Source organism: Andrena cerasifolii, chromosome 4, assembly GCF_050908995.1.
Source record: "Andrena cerasifolii isolate SP2316 chromosome 4, iyAndCera1_principal, whole genome shotgun sequence".
NCBI classification, from domain to species: Eukaryota; Metazoa; Arthropoda; class Insecta; order Hymenoptera; family Andrenidae; genus Andrena; species Andrena cerasifolii.
In genome coordinates this window covers 17,725,709-17,747,253 of record NC_135121.1, presented here as the reverse complement: position 1 = coordinate 17,747,253, position 21,545 = coordinate 17,725,709, and the positions used below count along the sequence as shown (strand labels likewise).

At 43.4% G+C, this 21,545-nt stretch overlaps 1 protein-coding gene across 11 annotated transcripts in view; it reads left to right on the top strand.

Moving 5' to 3' along the window:
- The window catches only part of LOC143368432 (uncharacterized), a 539,066-nt gene that overhangs the window by 460,789 nt on the left and 56,732 nt on the right, over nt 1–21,545 (top strand). For all 11 annotated transcript variants that reach the window (XR_013085235.1, XM_076811154.1, XM_076811153.1 and 8 more), the window contains one exon: nt 5,090–5,398. Coding sequence is in view for 10 of the 11 variants with exons in the window: in XM_076811154.1 (XP_076667269.1) it covers nt 5,090–5,398 (309 nt within the window). In the remaining variant the exon portion in view is untranslated. The remainder of the gene's footprint in view (nt 1–5,089; nt 5,399–21,545) is intronic.

Below are 21,545 nucleotides of genomic sequence, written 5' to 3'. Positions count from 1 at the left end.
TTAGGTAATGTATAAAATAATAGAAGCGTAGAAAGTTAAACTATTATTATAAAATTAATTAGAAATTCAGTTTACCAACTTAGGCAACTGAAAATTGTACATCGAACTTTGGGTGCTTGGGGTCACGAGCGACCCCAGGATACCAGTTAAGGGTTAAAGTGTTTCGAGCGCGCTCCCGCGCCCCGTACTGTCCACGCGGGAACGTGGCTTAACGTCATTGGGGACGATCGTCACACGCGCGTCTGTCTTCCTCCGCGGCGCTGGGGAGGGGCGAGAAAAATGCGGTGCACGCGTCGCGCGGGCTCCCGGCCAGAAAACAACTGGCTACTGATTACAGCGATGACAAATGGCAGCGTGGGAATTACGAAATGAAGGTTTAATAAGGTATGAGTCGGATCGGGAACCGACCGCCGCCACATTCCCAGCGCTAATTAACAAATCCAATTTTAATCGACGGTCCGATTCGCGCTGCAACGTCCGCCGCTCCACCCTGTCGCCGGCAACCTCGACGGTCGCACGCGAGCTCGCTGGCGCCCCGTGTAAAAGTGATTAGCGAATCGTCCCGCGGCGCAATTATTTCGCGTCGGCTGGATTGATGGCCCCTTTTTTTCATCCGGCTATATTGGTCGACGGATTCTCGGCGAATAAAGTCACCGATGCGGCGCGAGCGGAGACTTCGCGCGGGGTTAACGAAAACGAATGCCCGCTGTGAGCGTTTTAAAAAAATCTACTAATCCCCGGCTGGCACGTTTAACGAAGGTGGATTGCTTGGACGACGTTAATATACACGCCGGGCCCTCAGTCTTTTTAGCCCCGTCCCCGGCTCGTTCGTTCGGTTTAATGCTTTTAAATTTATATCGTAGGAGGATCAATGAATACGAAATGCTTTTAAGCGAATGGCTTTTTGTCTACAGTTGTTTAGTTTGCTCCACTTTGAGCGCAGGGCCGTGTAATGGGTGGGGCGAGTGGACGGAAGTAGGTACATATTCTTAAACGGCGGGACAGAGGGGAAACGGAACTACTATGTATTATTATAGGTATGTTAGGGTAAACTTGCCTAAATCGTACCCTTTAAGGACAAATGCTTATTACGTGAAAAATAACAGGGACAATTAAACAAAGCTAGTGGTAATCAACTGTTTATTAAGAGAATAAACAGTTTTATAAACTCAAGCAACGAAAAATAGTCAACTTCTGTTCATAAAAACGATTTATTTTTAATATGGAAGAAGTACGATTTAGGATTAATGTTCCTAAATTCAAAGCTCGTGTACCCACATTTTGCACTGCGTACATTGTGTCATATTTTCCTGTCTATTTTCTTGACACAATTTACAAAAGCAGCTCTCATTTTCATTGATTGTCTTCTTCTCCTTTTCTTTCTTTTGTTTATTGGTTTTAGCGATATTCTTCCTCTTCTGAGTTTCCTTTGCTATTCTGGATTTTCTGGTTGTGACTTTCTTTTTAGCCTCATCCAATTTTTCTTCTAGATTGTTTTTGTATGATCCTACCGGTACAATTTAAGGGGAGATTGTGCCTCGTTGGGCCGAAAAATAGGTAATTCTTTGTGATTTTTTTGTACAAAAACGGTTCGACAAATTAATTTGAGGTTAGGCAGGCTGTTTTATTGCATCTTGAACTATTCTTCTGAATTTTTGTGTGACAATGAAAAAAAAAACATGGCAGATACAGAGGGAGCGTTGAAAAATACTCGGGCATTTCTCTATCACTATTTCGTATTGAAAGTATTGAAAGCGCTGAAAGCGCGATGTCAAAGGCATGCTGTGCGGTGTGCCTAAACAACCGTATTTCGATTATTTCGAACAGTGAGCCGCGCGTCTCCTTCCGCGTCAACTGGTCCAAGACTTTTTCATCGTGCTGTCATCCCTAATGACCAGAACGGTTCTATCGAAAGGGAGGCATTGAATGGCCGCCCTTTCCGCGATCACACCCGAATAATTCAGGAAAGCGAGTCCAGAAAGAGCGGTGGAAGCGACGGGCGGCGTGAATGGCAGACCGGGCGTGTCCGTGGTAATCCAACAGGGAACGTCTCTTAATTAAAAATCGTGAAATCCGCGTCCTGTCCCTTTGTTATGACTCGCATTCGTCGTTTCGCGGGTCCGTACACGCTCCTACGCTTTTTTCCCATAGTGCCGTTGAAAAACGATCAGCCAGGACACAACCATTGCTCGCATCCGCCATTCTTCCTATGTACCATTGCGCGCGCGTACCCGCGGCCCTTTTCCTCTCTTCCTGCCCATTTATATTGCTCCTTTTTTATTGTCCTTCGCGAGTTTCTTCTATTTTTCGTTTTGTATACTGAATGTCCCCGTCCGAATTTATCGCCTGAAATATTTCGTTTATTTCCCGAAACGCAGGGAGCCGTTTCGCATGCAAGTTGTCCGACTCCTTTCGGAGGCGTCGCCTGATGGAAATCATTGATTTCCGTTGCAGGTGTGATAGCGCTCTGTCGCGAAACCATAATGCGACCGACAGAGAAATAGGGAATATTTCTATAGTTTCTTGAGATTAAAACTTGTTGGAAACTGATATAGGGTAACTCGGGGTAATATGCCACAGTCGACTTTGAGACGCGATATCTCGCAAGTATAAGTAGATACAGGGAAATAGATAAAACCGTTTGAAAGTGTAACTAATTCTGTATGTTGATCAATAAGCGAAGATATGTAACTTTTATAGTTCAGTGAGAAACGTACAAATACAAATGTCTTCGAAAGTGGCATATTACCCAAGCGGTGGGTAAATATGCGACAAGGTCTGAGGTGATATGCCACGAGCTATGAAGTGCGAACTAATCACTCAAATTTTGGAGAATCAACAATGTTTTAAACTATTTAAGGTATAAGTAACTAATAACAAATATTTGAACTCAATGAAACGTAAAATATATTTGAAAAAATAGCTATTTCTTACAAACTAAACAGTCCCCAGTCTCTACGCAGTCTTCATGGACCCACTTTTTGCAACAAGTAGTTTTTACCCAGTTATATGTAGGTCTTTTTTTATCGTAATAATATAGTTCACAATTTGCACAGTAGTTACACATTTTCTGCATCAGTCGAATTGTCATAAAAAATATCTACATTCTCAAAATTGTAGTACAAGCTTCCTTCACCATTCGAATGGCTTCCTTTAAACTTTCGTCTGACCAAACAGCACGGTTTGAAGTTAGTACATACTTCTTAGGCATGGTTCTAATACGAAAAAATAACTCGATGGCATTAAATCGAAAGAGTTATAAAAATATTAGTTTGTCGCATATTATACCGACAAACATGTGGCATATTACTCCACACGGTCATAAAAGGAAGGATTGAAAATCTCTCCACAAAGTACATAGTGTTAACGGATGTGCGAGAGGTTGTAAAATTTGTTTGTTAGTCTACTTTGTCATAATCTATTGATTTTTTGTATAACCGTTCACACAAATGTATAATCTGCATTCTAGTTACAGTCTGAAATTAGATCAAGACGATACTTTTATAACTTACCAGGATTTACTGAAAATAAAAGAAGATAAAAGCCAAAATCTATTGTCGTCTTAGCAGTTACACTAAATTGAACAGAATTAGTGCAAATGGTAACGGCATCTGTGCATTAGTTAAAAAATTATTGAGAAGTGGCACATTACCTGCGGTGACATATTACCCTAAGTTACCCTACAGAATTTTAAAGTTGGTGGATGTAACGATGGCAATTCATCGAAGAGGTTTCTGCAAAGGGACATGGGATCCATGAGCAACATTCATTTAATATATGTCAGACAAATGAGGCAGCAACGATGTGCTGTGCGAAGATGAGGGTGTGTAGAGCGAATAAAAACACCTCGTTGTCTTAGTGCTTCCGTTTAAAGTGAGAAAATTCTCATTCGACGATAGCTACGCGAAAAACGCTGCGACTTTCACGAGAAGTATTTTTTTTTAAATTCTGCAGAGGAGAGGGGCACTTGAACCGATAAGATTGCATTGGACGTCCCGTGTGGCTCGATCGTTCAACCCCCGCGCGTACTTCGTCCTCCTTTTTTCCGTGTCGCCGGGGGTTCAATCGAAAAATTGGCAATAACACTTGGCACGAGCGGGATAGCGCGCTACGAGATTGTTGAACTGTAAAACAAAGCGCGCGACAGGGCAGCACAGGTGCGCGCGTATCTGCCGCACAAGTTTCATTGTTTTTCCTGCGTCATCCCGGGTCACACGTGCGTGCATATACGCCATTCCGAGGATGCACCGACGCGCGAGATCAGCGCGTGCTCGAATGTTATGGTCTGGTCCTTTCGCGAATATTACGCTGGTCGTTAACGTGGAAGCGAATGGAATATCTTGAATAAGGGAAAAGCTGGGCGAACACTGGCGGATGGGGTGCACACCGCCGTTTCGCTCGATCGATAATACACACGCCGTGTGTTTAAGATTCTCCTCGCTTTGCTACGTAATTAGAAACAGGTGATTAAGAAGAATGCGGTCCTGAAAGAAAATTGAAGTCTTTGTAGAAAATAGTGTGAGTGCCGAAAATAAATTTTTTTTACTATAATATTACCATTGACACATAGAACATTTTCTGAAAAAAACTTGGTTTTTTTAATTTTGACTCTTACAGTGTTTTCTGCAAGGACTCTTGAATTAAGGGGTCATTCTGCTTTGAACTGCCGACAAATTAAACTACTTTTAAAGATATTTTTCTCAGTAAATGCAACATATAATGAAATAAATCTGTTTGGTATTTATTAAGTTACTTTTATATTATACAATAAAATTAAAAAGAATTATTGCAGTACCATATTGACGCTGTAAAAAAAAACATTAAAACAAATTAAAAGAAATCTTTTAATTTTTTTATAATATAACAGTAGCTTAATAATACCAAAAAGATTTATTTCATTATATGTTCTATTTACTGAGAAAAGAATCTTTACAGATAGCTTAATTTTTCGGCCGACCAAAGTAGAATGACCCCTTAAGTTACCGAATTGTTTATTGAATACAGATCTGTTACCATGTAGTATTATTGGAATAATTTATCTCTTTATTACAAGAAATTTCCACTAACGTTTCATAATTGTGTTTTACAGAGCGCAACGTCTCCCGGTGCCAGCAACGATGGCCTCACCAAGCAGCAACTGGAGCTCATTCAGCAGATCATGCAGCAGACGCAACAGCAGCAGCAACAGCAACAGCAGCAAACATCCGCGCAACAGCAGCAGCAGCAGCAGCAACGCACAGCCGCGTCGACGGCAGTCACAGCACAGATTCAAAAAACTCAAAAACCGTCCGTCAAGTCCACAACGTCGTCCAGCAGTGTCCCCAATAATTCTGCAAGCTCGAGCGCGACCAACAGCGCGAGATCCAGTCCGAAGCCAAAAGTGTGGAGTCACGTTCAAGTGAGTGAAGTTCTTTTTTTAAAATCGCCATGCAAGAATTCTATTTTCTCTCATTGATATGGCAGGTAAATTTCTTGACGCGATAGAAATTAAAAATCTTGGGAAGCTTCGAGTAATTTCATGGGAAATTTAGAAAGTAGACATGAAGATTCTGAACACGGTTATTGGCGACGTAATATGGGGTGACTTGCAATTAATCGTCGAAGGGCGAGATTGAAATCACGCGCACGGCATTTTGTCGGAGGATTTCATTTCAGGAACTCGCTAACGACTAAGAAATATGTCACTGGCCATTACTTAATAGCGGGCTAGACACTGCGGCTCAGCGAAATGTCGTCATTCGCAGTATTTCCCGTCCGACGTATAAGCATTTTAATGAGACAGTACGCGGCAGAGTGTCCAATGATATATTATATCATTACAATTGATTAGTGGGTGACCTATTAAAGCAACGGTAGATCGTGTTCGCGTAAATTATGGGGCCAACCGCGCTTGCTCGCCCCAATTCGCTTTGGTGCTCTTTTTAGACCCCGCACGCAATAATTCGCCGGTTTGCATTAGCTCCGTTTCCGGGACGGCCGTGATAATCAATCTGTTATCCCGTACCCTAAACTGAAATGTTTCGGTCTGCACGATTTGCATTTCGGGGGTAGGCATAATCGAGATTTGAAACAGCGATTTCTCCAACACCTTGGAAGTAAGGACAGCTGTAATTTGACGTGTAAATTTGAGGAACTACTTTCGCCCTTTCGCTTGGAGGTTTCTTGTAATTTTTGTAATTGATAATAATTACAGTATTTGGTGGGATTTTTTAATGCTTTTAAGGAAGATAATTTGGTGTTTGAGATGCAAATATGAAAAGCTAACTTTATGCACCTATATTGTTTCTATTTTTCGTTCAATTTGTGTCGAAACGTAGTTGGGGATATTAAGGGTTGTTCTTGGAGAGGGGTTTAGTAATAAATGGGAAGAATCGGTGGCATATGGAGGTTCAACCTCTTGTACAGTAGTAAAAGCAGTCGTAGACTCTGTCGCATTCAGCTCTAAACGTACCTGGATAATGAACAACAGTGGGAAGAAGTAGAGGCGACAGCGGTCCGAGGGAAATAGAAGATAAGCGGTGAACCATCCTTCTTCGTATTATCCCTCTCACTCTGTACTATCTGTGTCATGTACGTATGTTGTGCGCGGGTAACTTCACTCACATGCACTATACATCCATAGCCTGTTGAAAGACAGAGATAGGTCCACCCGTTACCTTCCCTCTTTCTCGGACCGACTGCCATTGCTCTGTTCACTCTCCAGGTATGTTTAGAGCTCAGTGCTCTGACGTACGATCCCCGATTGTTGACACAAGAAATATAATCAGTAAACAATGACGTTGTTGCCACAGGGAGTTCAGTTCCGAGCCACCTAAACATATCAACCATACGCCTCGCATGTCGACTTAATCGATCTAATAGTAGTTACACACAGTCCACCCATGAGAGAAATTGTTTACCCCAAGCTTCAATCCATGTGCTGGAACAATAAACAATAAGCGCGGTGCATTAGTGAAGATCAACAGAAAGTTCTCTTCTATTCCTTCTCCTTACTCAATCCTTAACATTGCACGGTGCATATCACGATCAGGGCCGGCTTTAAGAGGGGGGGGGGGGGTAGGCAGGGTGACCGCCTGGGGCGCTAAATCTGTAGGGGCGCCGCTGTATGCGTTTATTCATTTATATCCGTTCTGCTAATTGATTTTCGTGCCCTTGGAGGGGCGCTATGTTAACCTTGCCCGGGGTGCCAAGTATGCTAAAGCCGCCCCTGATCACGAGATTGTCCTGTTTAACTGCATTCGCAATTTTTATTAGAAAATTGGAAACACTTTATCAATCAAGGGAACATGCTTGCTACAAATAAACATTCGCCTACTCCAGATTAGGATGATCTATACAGTGAATGAACCCTCAGTGAATGAACGCTGATCATATTATACAAAAAATGGGCACCTATCATGCTCTTTTCACGTCAAAATTTACACAGTACTTCTTTATTCAACTGATTGTAAGTTTTTTTTTTTTGAGTTCTTCATTACGTGCAAGATAAGTCTTGTTGTTATTGTTAATTTTGCTAGGTGTTCATTCCATAGTCATGCAACTTAAGTATTCATTCACTAGACAGGTCTCCCTAGTAGGGCTGTCACGAATATTCGAATATTTGAATACCATAGAATTCGAATTTGAGATTCGAATATTTGAATAGTCGAATAATTACAGCTCTACTCCCTACGATGTTACTTTTTTTTATCGAACACGTGTCATTTTCGCTGAGTTTTTTTTAGACAAAAGTATTTATTATAAAAAGTTTCCTTTCAGTTTCGCATTTCCGTCTTCATTCCTGCAAGTTCCACTGTAAAAATCGGTTCTCACACGGATGGCCTAAGCTGTCCCCCAGTTGTCAACACTCGATGACATTCCTCCCTCAAGTAACCCCTCCTCGTCACGATCATCTTCAGTTTTTAAATTTTCTAACACTTTCCTGTTCCCATTCCCTGGCCATTAATGAACAATATCCTGGGAGCAAAATTTATAGACATTGCGGAGTAGAAGCGCGAACATGGCTCTCGAATCGTTGCACGAACACCGAACGACGAACAATTAACCAGCGAACATACGCGAGAACCGCCGTCTGAATACCATCAGGCGCGTCCTATTCCTATTTTATCGCGTTCTTCGTATCTGGAACGACCCGACGCCCGACCACTGGAACCTTTACCGCCGCCTAACTTCATTACGTTAATGGCATAATAACCATTGTGGGCGGCGGAAGGGCTTATGCGCCGAAACCGTCGGTGTCCCTAAACAGAGCAAGAAGCGAGCACAGCCCAGAAATCGATCGGATCGCCATTAATATGTATGAGATCTCCGCCGATAGAACGGTCGGGTGGAAGTGGGTGGGTGGTTGGACGGAGACGAAGAAATCGCTGGAATCGCCGTTGCCCCTCTCGAAGACGAGCAGCCGTCGTAATTGACCAGGAATTCGTGGACGAATGGATTCCCCCTGCTCTTTCGAGGGGCTGCTTTCGTCCACGAACGGAGAAATAATCAACGCGCAGGAATTTCGCTCGGGCTTTGTTTAGTTCCCTGTTCTTCGGACAGATCAAAGTCCAACTGATGTCCCAAGGAATGGAATAGTTTGACTCCTCGGTAGATTAGGAATATTTCCTGGTAGTTCCTTCGATGAATTTTTTAAAAAAAAGTCACATTTCAGGGGGAAGATTAAGGGGGGATTCTCCTGTAACAACCCCCGAAATTTATGATTTTTTTTTAAGACACTATTGTTAATGTTGTATTAAACTCTTTTGGGATATAAGGAGGCATCTTTAAACTTGCAGAAAATATTTTATTTATGTCGATCCTTCTTATCAATAATTAATTATTGTAAACCTCTTCGATGTTGGCGCCAGGTGTAGCACCTGTCACAGCCATCTGATTGCAAAAAGAAGAAAATATTCTTAAATAATTTACGCTGGTACTGGACCGAAAAGTTTAATTTTAGTTTTTATTTATAATACTTTTTCGTCGATGTAAGGAATAATATGAAAAAAATTTCTAAGGAAAAAACTTACTTTTTCTTTCAAACGCTATAACTCTTTCAATTTTTCATTTTTTTTTTTTACTTTAAAGTGTACAAATATCAGCGTAAAGTATCTAACATTAAGAAACTTCTATTTTTTTTTTTAAATCATATCACTGTGATAGGTGCTAAACATCCCGCCAACAGGAGTTACATCGTCGAATAGGTGGACAATATTCCACAATAATTAATAAATAATAAGAAGGATCGACATAAAAAAAATATTTTCTGTAAGTTTAAAGATGCCTGCTTATATCCCAAAAGAGTTTAATCCAATATGACTGTTTTTTAAAAAAAAATCTTAAATGTTAGTTACTTTTGGGGCAGTAAGGTGAGAATCGCCCCTTAACTCGGCGGGAGGCACTACTGGGTAAAATTTACCACAGAGGCGCTGGTTGCGAAAGTATGCAAACTGTTTGAGCTTTTGTTACAATTTTTTAAAGAACTTTAATAACGATTTTAAGATATTTCATAAATTTTGTTTGATTCTTAAAACACTGTACTTTAACGTAAAAATTACAAAGTTAAAAAAGAAATATTCTGAAACCCTGGTTTTTTACGTTTCAATTTTGAGTATTTTTGACTCGGTAGCGACAAACAGTGTTACAATATGGGGTGCGCCTCCCGCCGGGTTAAAGGAAGGCTGAAGGTGTGATTATTAATGGGATGGGATCGAAGGAATTGCATTACCTACTGTGGTTATGCTTAATGTAAAAATCGATGGCTTAGTGCACAAATACTGTATGTTCTTCTATAACTAATTCATGTAATTTTTAACTATGTCGATATGTGTCGAATTCTCAGGGGGTAGGTCAGTAGCATGAAAATTGACGTCGAGGCAAATAATAAAATTTCTACAATCCCCCGAGGATGATCTTTAAAATTAAAAAAAAAATCCTTTCCTCTCCTTCCATCAGCCAACTTCCCAACACCCTACTCCCTTGATACCCACACACTAAATCCCCGTCGACATTGAAAATTCGAAAAATCGCCAAGGCATGTGTTACAGTGGGTCGATAAAATCGATCCACGTGACTAATCGGAAAAACGGGTGGTACAATCGCTCCAATTCAGCCGGAAATAGACGTGCCTAGGGGATGGCGAAATGAGACGGGACGAGAGACGGTGATTTAAAGCGACCAGCCTAAAACGTTGGCCCTCGCTGGCGGGGAAAGTGAAAGAGTAAACACACGAGCAACGACGGCCGCAAATTGCAAAGGTAACGACGTGTTCTTAGTCACCGTTCTGGCACCGGGGCGAACTTTTCGCCGCAAATAGTGCTTTTCTGTGTGCGAGCGGGGATGCATCGGTGTATTCGGGACGCCGCGCCGCTCTGTGCATATGCGTGTGTCCGTGCACGTTCCAGGGGTATAATAGTCGTTGCAGTCGCGCAACGTTTCAAGCTTTACACGCCCTGCATAACCAACCCCCATTCACGGGACGTGTCAACGACAAATCCGGCGTTTCTTCTCACACCGTCGATATCATCGCCGTCCTTTTTCACCCTTCAGCGTTTCGTTACACCGCGGGCTGATAGTTTCGACAGCAGGAATAGCAAGAATTGAAATTCTCCGATCGGGGAACGTGACACCCCGTGGCTTGGCTGCGTAGCAAACTACAGTTCCATGGATACTTCTCTGTGGACACCTATTTCCGTCGCTACAGGGCGGTTCGAGTAACGTGTCGCCAGATTTACAGGGTGCAAGTCCTGCGGGCTGATCACTGCAAGGTATTAGAAAGTAAAACAGTTCCTGGTTTTATAGAGGGTGATGGTAGGTTTAAATTATTCTGAAGAACTGAAAAATAGCACTAAGGAAAAGTCACGGTATTGCAGGCAATCGGGATGGGGTTTAAATTACATCGACGGTAACATTAGGTTCTGTTGGCTTATCAACAGTAGATATTGCTACTGCAACCTCGTCTTTACTCTAGGTTTATTATTATTATTATTACTATTATTATTATTATTATTATTATTATTATTATTATTATTATTATTATTATTATTATTATTATTTTTATTATCAACAGGAAACTCTTTATTTTTACTATTACTCATCCATTGTATTATATCATTTATTTTCTACGAGTAATAATAATAGTAATAACATCTGCCTTTCTGCTTAGGGTGGAAATACTAATTTCCTTTGATTAAGCGCTTATACTTAAATTAGAACGCGTATCACCCCCGTCGGGAAGCCTCGGAATCGCGATTTTAATAAATCTCCGCGATACGGGGCGGTCGGGATTTTCTGACACAATTTCGAGCACAATGACCCGCGAAAGCGAAGTGGGAAGGAAACGAGATCGAATCAGAAAGGATTTGCAATCACAAGTAACCCGCTCCGCCACGTTTCCCCCCTTCCTAGCCCCATTCGAATTCCAAAAGCACCTGCCCCCTCGACTCTTTTCAATCGAGTGGCTGCGCGCACAGCTGCGTACCTAACTCCTGGACGCCGAGGAATATTAATAAAGAGTCAGTCGATGGAACAGTAGTAGCTCGAAAATTATTCCATCGTCGCCGGTGCATTGTTCCGGCGAAGAGGGACGCGTGGTTCCCTCGATTATCTCGAATCGTTGTTTCCACGACGAGGCCCCCGGTCGACGATTTCCCGAGCCGATAGGGGGCAATAACAGTTACAAGTCTCGAACGATGGCCACTTTGGACAGACATCGACGCTTCTGTGCAGACGTTCGACCAACTTGCACCGGCGCTGGGCCATCTTCATTAGGTTCAATAACTAGCAGCCGTGAAAGTGGGCTCATATCGGCTTGCCTATGGTCTACCCGCTACCGTAAAGGGAGGCTGCGACAGACATTCGCTAAATCGGTGATATCAGCGGGGACAGGGGTGGTCCAAAGGGAAGGGATGGATGAAGGGAGAAAGGAAACTAGGCAGATCTTGACGAGAACGAGCGTTTCTTAAAAGAGATTCATACTCTGCTAGTTCTTCTTAGAAACGCCTAAAACCTACACCTAAACTTTAAAGCTAAACACTAAGCCTACATCTACACCCTAAACTTAAACCCTGAATCGTAAATCCTAAATCCTAAATCCCAAATCCTACATCCTAAATTTAAAATCCGAAACTTCTACCCTAAACCTAAACTTTAAACTTAAACCGTAAACCTAACCCTAAATCCTAACTCCTAAATCTTAAATACTAAACACCAAACTCTGAAATTTAAACCAAAAACCTAAAGCGTACCTAAACCCTAAACCCTAAACCCTAAACCCTAAACCCTAAACCCTAAACCCTAAACCCTAAACCCTAAACCCTAAACCCTAAACCCTAAACCCTAAACCCTAAACCCTAAACCCTAAACCCTAAACCCTAAACCCTAAACCCTAAACCCTAAACCCTAAACCCTAAACCCTAAACCCTAAACCCTAAACCCTAAACCCTAAACCCTAAACCCTAAACCCTAAACCCTAAACCCTAAACCCTAAACCCTAAACCCTAAACCCTAAATCCTAAACCCCAAACCTTAAACCATAATCCATAATCCATAATTCATAATTCATAATCCATAATCCATAATCCATAATCCATAATCCATAACCCATAATCCATAATCCATAATCCATAACCCATAATCCATAACCCATAATCCATAATCCATAATCCATAACCCATAATCCATAATCCATAATCCATAATGCATAAACCCTAAACTTTTAACTCTATTAATTAAAACAAACAGCTACAACAAAAACTTCCACGAAGGTTTCTAGTCCCTCCACTGAGAAATCACACAATTGATCGCCGTGTTGCAAGTCACTGCGCTGCTCAGGATTAAAGGTAAAAAGCCGAGCAGCGACAAGAACCTCCGCCGCAAGCACGAACCACCTCGAATGGAGATCTCTGATGCTATCCAGTGACAGCAGCAGAAGTCACAGAAGCGGAGGAATGCCGGAAGGAGGATGGAAAGCGTGCAGAGTGCAGTTTCTCGATCGTTCGGTTGCATTAATATGTATGCACTCTGCTGGGCCGTCGCCGAGGACAGTTCAAACGGACCAGAAAGTTTCACGTGTAAATAGAGCGGCCGGTAATAGCAATAAATATCGCGGATTGCGGCCTAAAGTCGCAGCAGGGGGGACGCGGCATTGGTGGTTCTCGAATATAAACTCGAGGACAGGATCGTCCGGCTGGCTCGGGCATCGTTTTACCTAGCGGAGGCTATAAGGTAGAGTTTGTAACGAGAGTATGGATTAAATTAATATGATCTGGTATGCGCCGTCGGATACGACGCGGCATAGCAATGAAGGGATCGGCGGTTTCGAGCTTCACGTCGGACGGTTTTATCTTTATAGAGGGCCGCGTAGGAGAATCCGTATTTGCTGGCCTCCGTCGCTTTCGTCTGGCTGATTTTGCGCTGCTAAGCCACGTGGGCCACTTATCGTGTATCTAAATGTGCCCCCACGTGCTCGTATTGTCGACCTTTGCATCGGAGTACTTGGTTCGTAAAAGAGAACGACGGTGGACGTCGAGTGACAGTTGGGATGGAGGGGAACTTGTAATTTTCAATCTTTATCTTCCCCAGGGTGTGGATATTATCGTACGCGAACGTGCAACGTGTTGCGAGGATTCTACATGTCTACGTTCACATATCAAAACGATTGAACTCGTCTTATTTTGAAGGAGAAAGTGTCTCTGATACGTCCACGGCCCATTTCTCCTTGATATCGTCTTCTTCCTTTGCGAGACGTTTAATAGAACGCTTCTTCTCGAGAATTGTGAATTATTCCACATTTGAATAGAAGATTATGTAAATGTTTGACAGATGTATTAATGTTCCTAAATTCCGAGGAATCGAGTCTTAACTGCCGCGAGCAAGATTCCTCGGTTTTGTTCGCGCAATTACAATGCGCTTTAAATGCAGTTTTTGCAGCGATTTGCGTAACGCTGCACGCAGAGCGATCGCGATCGTCGCCGCGACTTCTTTGCAAATCGAATGCGATGTCATATTATTTCCAATGGGGCAGAACTGTCCCGATAACGGAGGGCTTTAGTGCAGGGAAAGAAATATAAAATCTTGGGTGTCCTCGAGAAACCGAGGGGGACGGAATGGATAGGTTTCGCAAATTTCCCCGCGAATAGCCGCGAACAATTGTCGCTGCGAAACGTCCTCTCCGCGATACACGGCAAGTTTATTCAGTGGGAAGAGGCAGTCAGCTGCGAATGAACTGTAACTTTAGGTTTGTGTGCACATTTTACGAGCTCATGTGAGACTGGAGCGCATAAAAATTCCGAGGGAATCGCCAAGTCGTAAGAGCACGTCGATACGCGTCAATTTCCACGGAAATCGCGTTTATTTTGCAACATTACGTTGGCACCGCCGATGAAAACAAACAACTCTGCGCCTTCTCTCAGAGGCGGGTATATTCTGACTCTAACATTACTATCTCCACGGTCAAACAATTTGCATCCCTTATAATTTACTTGTCCGTTACTTAAACACTCGAATAAAATGTCACAATCGGGCACAATTCACTTATCAGCACAGGCTACTAGGGTTAATACAGTTTCCAAGGAACTTCGATAATTGCAATCTTCCTAAAAAAATTCCCGCACCGAACCTCTTACTCTACAGATACCAAATCTTCAAAAAAAAAGAACGCAACGTCTTCGCTCAAACATAATCACATCCAACGCGAAATCTGCCCCACAGAAGAGCAGCAAAGTATCTGCAGAGAAAGACGTCTGACAAAGTCATTGACAGGCACCGTGGCAAGGTTTAAATCACACTTGGCACACAGCATCTAGACGGTCATGAAGCAGACTCGCGTCGAAGTTCCTTGGTACAGAGGTGGGACGCGCACATACGGCGACGGGAACGGAAACGGGGCGCGGAGAGCCGCGCAAATGCGAATTACGACGAGTCGTTAGGTTTGCAAGGGAACAAGAGAGTTCGATACACACGGGGCCCCATGAGAGGCGGAGAGTGGGACAGGGAACGGAAAGGGAATAGCCGACGTTCCCGTGTCTCGGTCGTTTGCACTATCGTAAGTTTATGTCGTTGGTCGCAGGCTAACCTCTGCCAACCTCTCGCCCTTTTATACGACACGATAGTTTCATCGCGAAACTGCCGCCCGTTCACATCTGTTGCCTTTCCCATTACCGTGCGAACATATACCAGCCCATTTGCCGCCCTGTAAACTCGAGTGCGCTCTCAATTTCGCCATCCCTCTTCCCATCTCCTCGAGGACACGCGGTTCTTTCCCGTTCCGCGTCCGCGACAACGTGAGACGCGATTAAACGAGACGAATTGCTCTCCATTTTGAGGCCACTTGATAGAGGCAGACAGAGAGACAGAGAGAGAGAGGGGGATGCGCCTGCAAGACGTTCACCAGAAGCTTAGACAGCAGTGGTCAAAGGAAAGTTTGAACTCTGAACGGTAGCCAAAATAAGATACCAACTTATGCAGACTTGTGGGAAAATTTTTAAACAAGATTTCTAGAATAATTCATGTATCTAGTTAGCGTTGCTCCGAATTTGCCCCGCTCCCCCGCGAAGCAAGCTGAAAGTTCGCCAACACCGTTTCTACCGATCTGTCGTTTAATGCTGTTGAAGTATAAAGAATCGTATGCTTACTCACATCCCGAAGACGAGCATGCGTGTGACACAGTTCCCAACCACTCTCCACCCTAAAAATTCAAACTGTCTCGCCGACAGGAAGTAAAACTGATCGTTCCCTTTAAATAACCCACTCCTGGCATCGGAAGGGGTTTCCTACCCCCAGCGACGAGGAAGACAGCGGCGGGACCCGGTTCCCGAAACTCCTTCAGCTTACGTAGACGTTCCCGTCCACAACGTATCTTCTCACAGTTTAGATCCAGTCAGACCGGTGTCGCGTGCACCCCGTTAGGCGAAAGAATTTCCTTGCCGTTCGATCTCGGAGAAGACCCCCAGTGAATCCTACCCCCAGCAAGTTCCTCTCCGTCCTGTTCCCTCCAGGCTAAGCGAGAGACCCCCCGGACTGGACGGTGGCCAATCAAAGTTTCGTCGGGGTATCTGTTAAGGAAAAATCCTCGTTTCCGACCAATGGCGTGCCGAGCTCGGTCGAGGCGTCCTCGAGTACGTTGGGACGATCGGATGGCCTTGAAAAATGTCGAGCACGAGCGTTCTCCTTTCCGAATTTTTCTGATCGCAGGGCGAAACTCGAATATCAAGACCAGCAGCTGCTCGCCCGGCCACGCTTCGCGCCTTTTCCACTTTTATTCCTTTCGCTTCCCTTTGTCGGCGCTCTGTCTGCCTTGGCTCCGTCCCGTCCGTCTCTGTCCAGCCATCGGAGCCACGGGATCTCGCGGTACGTTGGAGAGTTTTTAAAGAGACCACCCCGATCGCTTCCTGGCCGGGTCCAAGAGTCGCTCCTTCCGCGATCCGTCCCCGCGGAGATTTAAATTTTAAACCGAAACGAACATGCTAATGGCCTTCGCCCCGTTCCGCCCCGACCCGCTCGTTTCTTTCTCTGGGTCACGGAGGACCGTTAGTATTCAGACGCCGTTTCTATCGGGGAACACGTACCCTCGGCTTTTCGTTTCCCCCGTTCCTACGTTTTTCTCGCCGGGCGTAAAACCTGCCCGCGGATTTACATCGGGACCCGGGCTCGCGGGATTTATCGCCGGGGAATAATTGCGATTGTCGTGCCGTGGCTGGGAAACAGCATTTCTGCTTTGAAATTTTCATTCGGGGTACTGATTGCTCAAGGGTGGCTTGTTGGTAACGAGGTTGCTTCGGTCATCGAAAGTTATGAACGATAACGAGAACATGTGCTTCTTGTGATTTAATTTTCGTGTGGATAACATGTACGTGTTTAGTTGCTATGAGCCTTGTTGAGTTTAATTTTAAGATAGATATCTCTTTGTTTTTTTTTTTTTTTGAACGAAGGAGTGGCTGCGTGGATCGCTGTTCTTGTAATATATTAACTTTCAGTGTCTGGAAATATGGAGAGTTTTGAGGGAAACTTGCGCTGAATTTATTGGATATTGGGGTATTTAAGTTTCAGAGTATGAGGCATCAGTGTGTATCAAAACACTGAGATATGAATGCTTTGGGTTATTGAAATATTTGAGTATTAGTATAGCCTGTTATTGGTGCGTTGGAATAATTACATAGTGGTCGATTGATGCGTTAGATCTCTGGAAGATTAGAATATTAGGATAATAGGGTATTTAGATGTTCAAGTCTGAGAATAATGGATTACCAATGGTGTTCCTGATTTCTCGATAGTTTTTGTTTCTTGAGAAACCAAAAATCAGGTCATACTTCTTGAGAATTCTCGAGTAATTGAAAAAAATATTACAAAATTTATATTTTTGGAATGATGTTGATAATATTTATCAAAAACACAAGAAAACTTTAACTAATTGTTCATTCCTGTCTAATTTGCACAAAACTTGTATAAATGAAAAAGCAGATATTAAATATAATTGATAAATTTATTTAATACAAAAATTGTGCAAAGCGAAACATTACTTCTTTGTTTTAATATAGTTTTTTAATCTATTTCTTCTTCTTTTTTGTGATAAAATCTGCAGCTGTAGAAAACCTTTCGTTTTGAGTGGATGTTGACTTGATCGTACGTAGCACATTCAAAAGTTATGGTAAATTGGGTGTCCTTCCAGTGGACTCAAAAATATGAAATTCCTTTGTTAAAGTCGGGAATTTGTCTACTTCTTAATTGATACTAAATTCTTGGAGGGTCTCTGCGATTGCTAACTCTATTTATTTTCTTAATGGTAATTCTTCATTTTGAGAATCCGTAAGTTTCTCAGTATTTTCAGGAGAATCATGGTCGCTGTTATATTTTCCGAAAAGTCTAGCTACTTAGAATTTGTTTTGCCGTTGTATACATATCTGTCTTGGATATTAAATGAAAAAACGCGTCTTTTGAATCTTTTTGAAGAGGTTCTGGAGTACCTATGCAAAAACTTTATAAGGGATGCAATAGTTTTGTCTCTTCTTTTCGATATTTCTTCTTTAATAGCCACAAGAAACTCATTACTTAATTCAGTAGGTACACAATTTTTCTAAATTGTTAAATAAGAATAAGATCCCCTTCACCATTCAATAATGTCGAATCTTCTCTACTGAGATTTTCTATTGTAATTCATATAGGTTCTAATGTTACTAATAACATTTATTATAATTTGTAGATGTGTTTATACGTTCGCGATTAACAAGTAATACTCAATTTCAACTAACTGAAAATTCTTTTCCGAAAATAAATAAGATTTATAATAATTTTCCTAGACTTAGATTTCTCGAGAAATACAAAATAAGGAATTATAAAATTTCTCAAGAAATTTTCGAGAAGAGACACTAATTACCAAGCCACTGAAACATATTACGTGTTAAAGCATCGAGATATTAAGGCATTAAGGTATTCAAATATTACAGTATTGGGAATATTTGGATACTAAAGGTAGCATTAATATGATACAATCCTAAACCACAAATTACCATATTATATTTCGCGTAATCGCGCAATCATTAAGCAACTCATTATCATCGGGTGTTCCGTTTAAAAGGTTTCCCCGGCTACGAATGAAAATTCCGGATGCGCTCTAAATATCATTGAACGCTCCTATTCCCCGCAAGTGGCCTTCTTGCACCAACTAATTAATTTCCGAGCTTGTACGTCGGGGATCGCGGGCCGACGAAGAAGCCGTGCTTCTTCGATCGATCGTCCCTCGAAGGGAGCCGTCGCGCGCGGGGAATGATCGTTAATGGAAGATGTAATTGGAAAATACTTGGCGCGCCTCCGTTCAATTCGCTTCCTCGTGTTTGTTTGCGATACCGTGCCAAGCCGCGGCGAGTTATTGCAAGAATCCTGCTACCACCCGCCGCCATAATCCTGCGCGCTGTATAAACATCCTTCTCCTCGCTCACGTCCATCCTCCCGGCATCGTTCCCCGCGCTTTTACATCGTCATCCGAACGGGATCGATGTCTGACAGACGATCTGGCCCGCGAAATATGCGTCTTTAAAGCGTCGAGGAAATTACACCCCATCCCCCTGACTGTTCCTCCGCGCAGAAACCAAAGCCCCGCGAAGGGAGCCGAGTTCTCCGCCGCTCGCAACGAAGAAATACTACGTAAAGGTTTTCCTTTCGCGCGGCATGCCCGTGCGTTGCATTGTAATCCGAAAATCCCCAGGCGGAGAAGAATAGGAGGCTATCGATTAATGCCGGTACATAGCGAGGCAAACAAGGGGGAGGAGATTTAAACCAGCCCACAAAAGCGAGCGTATTTCATTCAGAAAACCTGAACATCTCGATTTCGTCTGTGATGCTCATTGCCATTGTTCCTCTTCCCCGTTACGCGTTCGAACGTTAAACACCCTCGACGGTGATTATACACACGAACCTCGTCGATGCTTTGTCAATCGCGAGCGCGCTCGATCTCCGTGCGAAGGACATCGAAGGAGACGCGCGAGATGGTGGAGTTCTGATCGGTTGTCCAGCGCATGGGGATCGGTTATTGGAGAAATTTCGCAGTTACCCTCCTTGCGTCTTTCCCATCCCCATTCAAGGTATCGCTTGTATTCTGTCAGTCACGAATCCAAGCCAGGGGTAGGTGCCATTTCGCGGCTTCGTAACGCGTTAGAGAGTCGAAGGATTCGATTTCTCGACGGCCGACGGGGCAGAGCTGGGTACCTAAAGAGGGAACGATCTTCGGGCACGGATACGTAATTGGGAGGAGGAGTGTGACATTGGACGAGAAATGGAAAAGGGGGTGGGTCGCACGTGGGCTACAAAGCACGTCGAGAATACTCTTGAAAGTGAATACTGGTATCCAATTGCAAGTGCCAGGCCGTGTCTCTAGTTGTTCAAAGTGTGCATAACAGGCTGGGCGAGGGTAGCAACTAATTGGCAGGTTGCTCTCAAGAACATAAATACGAGGCGGGAGGATCGCGGACCGATGGAACAGGGACAGTGGAGGTGGGGCTGGGGGTGGTGGCTTTCAAAGACGACAGGGGTTAGGGAGGAAGCCTCTGGGGAGTTTCGTTGCCGGGATGACGAAGTGCCTCGGCTCTGAAGCCTGCCATTTTTGCTGGACTGGAGAATGCGAATATTAGATAACGGGGATCAGTGCGTATCGATTCGGAGGATACCCGAGTGGCGAGGGGAGATTGTTGCGAATCTGAACGCCTGGGAGCGTCTTTGAGAGTTTGCGAGTAACAGGGCTGTCGATATAATATAGTTCGGCAAGCTTCGGGGTCATTTTGAAAAATTTAGGCGGGTCCTGTCGGGCTGCTGAAGTTTCTGGTAATTCTTCGAGTGTTTGTAGGAAACTTTGGTAACGGAAAGACGCGCCTGGACCTCGATCAGGTGCCCCATTTTTGAAGTTAGATATTCCGTTGCATTTGCCGCTGCATCTCCTGCAGTTTTCGGTTTCACTTTGGCATTCGATTCAATACTTGCTGAGTTTGCACGCCCGCGTTATTCCAATTTTGCACGGGATATCGTATGACCGGGATTTAATTAAGACTGTTTTGTTTAATATCCGAGGAAGGTTCGGTGAAACACAGGAACGGGATTGAACAGAGTATTCATCGACTGCGAAACTGGAGAACGAGCGATCGCGCCGGGGTTGTTGAACGAGAATTTCCGTTCGAGATCTCGGGTTTGAAGCACCGTCGGTAAATACTGCTAGGATCAATTAGCGAAATGGAAGTTACTAATTCGATCGAAACGCTCCGCCGTTTCTACTGTGGACGAGAAAGTCCGGTAGAAAAGTGTACTCGTGGATCCGATCACCGGGGAAGCCTTCACGGTTTCTTTGATTTCGAATACGCTAATGGTTAAACGAATGCACGTTCCACATTAAACGTATGTGAAAATAGCGAATCTTCAGACAATGGAAGTATTCTGCGCGAAATAATTAGAGAATATAGTTTGAGGATAATTTACAAAAAGGAATAACCTTCGGGGTTGAAAAAAATAATACTTAACAACAATATCAAGCTTCAAACAATTTTATTACATACGCGCCAATAAATAAACAAACCAACACTACAAAATTCAACATAGAACGCAGACTTCATAGAACACTATAAAAGGAAAATAATACCAGTCCCTTTCATAAAAATTTTCTAATCTTAACACGATCGGTAATATTCATCCCCTATTCGAACCTCGTCCTAACGTGTCCGACTCGAATAAAAAAAAATTCACATGCGATTACTTTTACACCAGTGCAACAACGACAGATCGTTCCCTCGGATATCAGCGCTTTTGAATGAATCCTTTACAGAAAGAGTTTCCCCAGTTATTTTCGAAATGCTGCGTTCGCACGAATTTGAAAGAATCACCTTGAAACGCGATACAATCGTTTCCTCCGAAAGCGGACGAAAACCAACGTCAAACGGCAATGGGCGCCGCGGTAATGCGCGCGATACTATGAGCGAGTCACGTTCATGTATATTCGTCGCGAAATGGAATTACCAAGGGATCGTCCAGATAAAAAGCGACCGCGGTATCTGCGAGGTGCGATCGATAAATTTAACCAATTCGAAGCG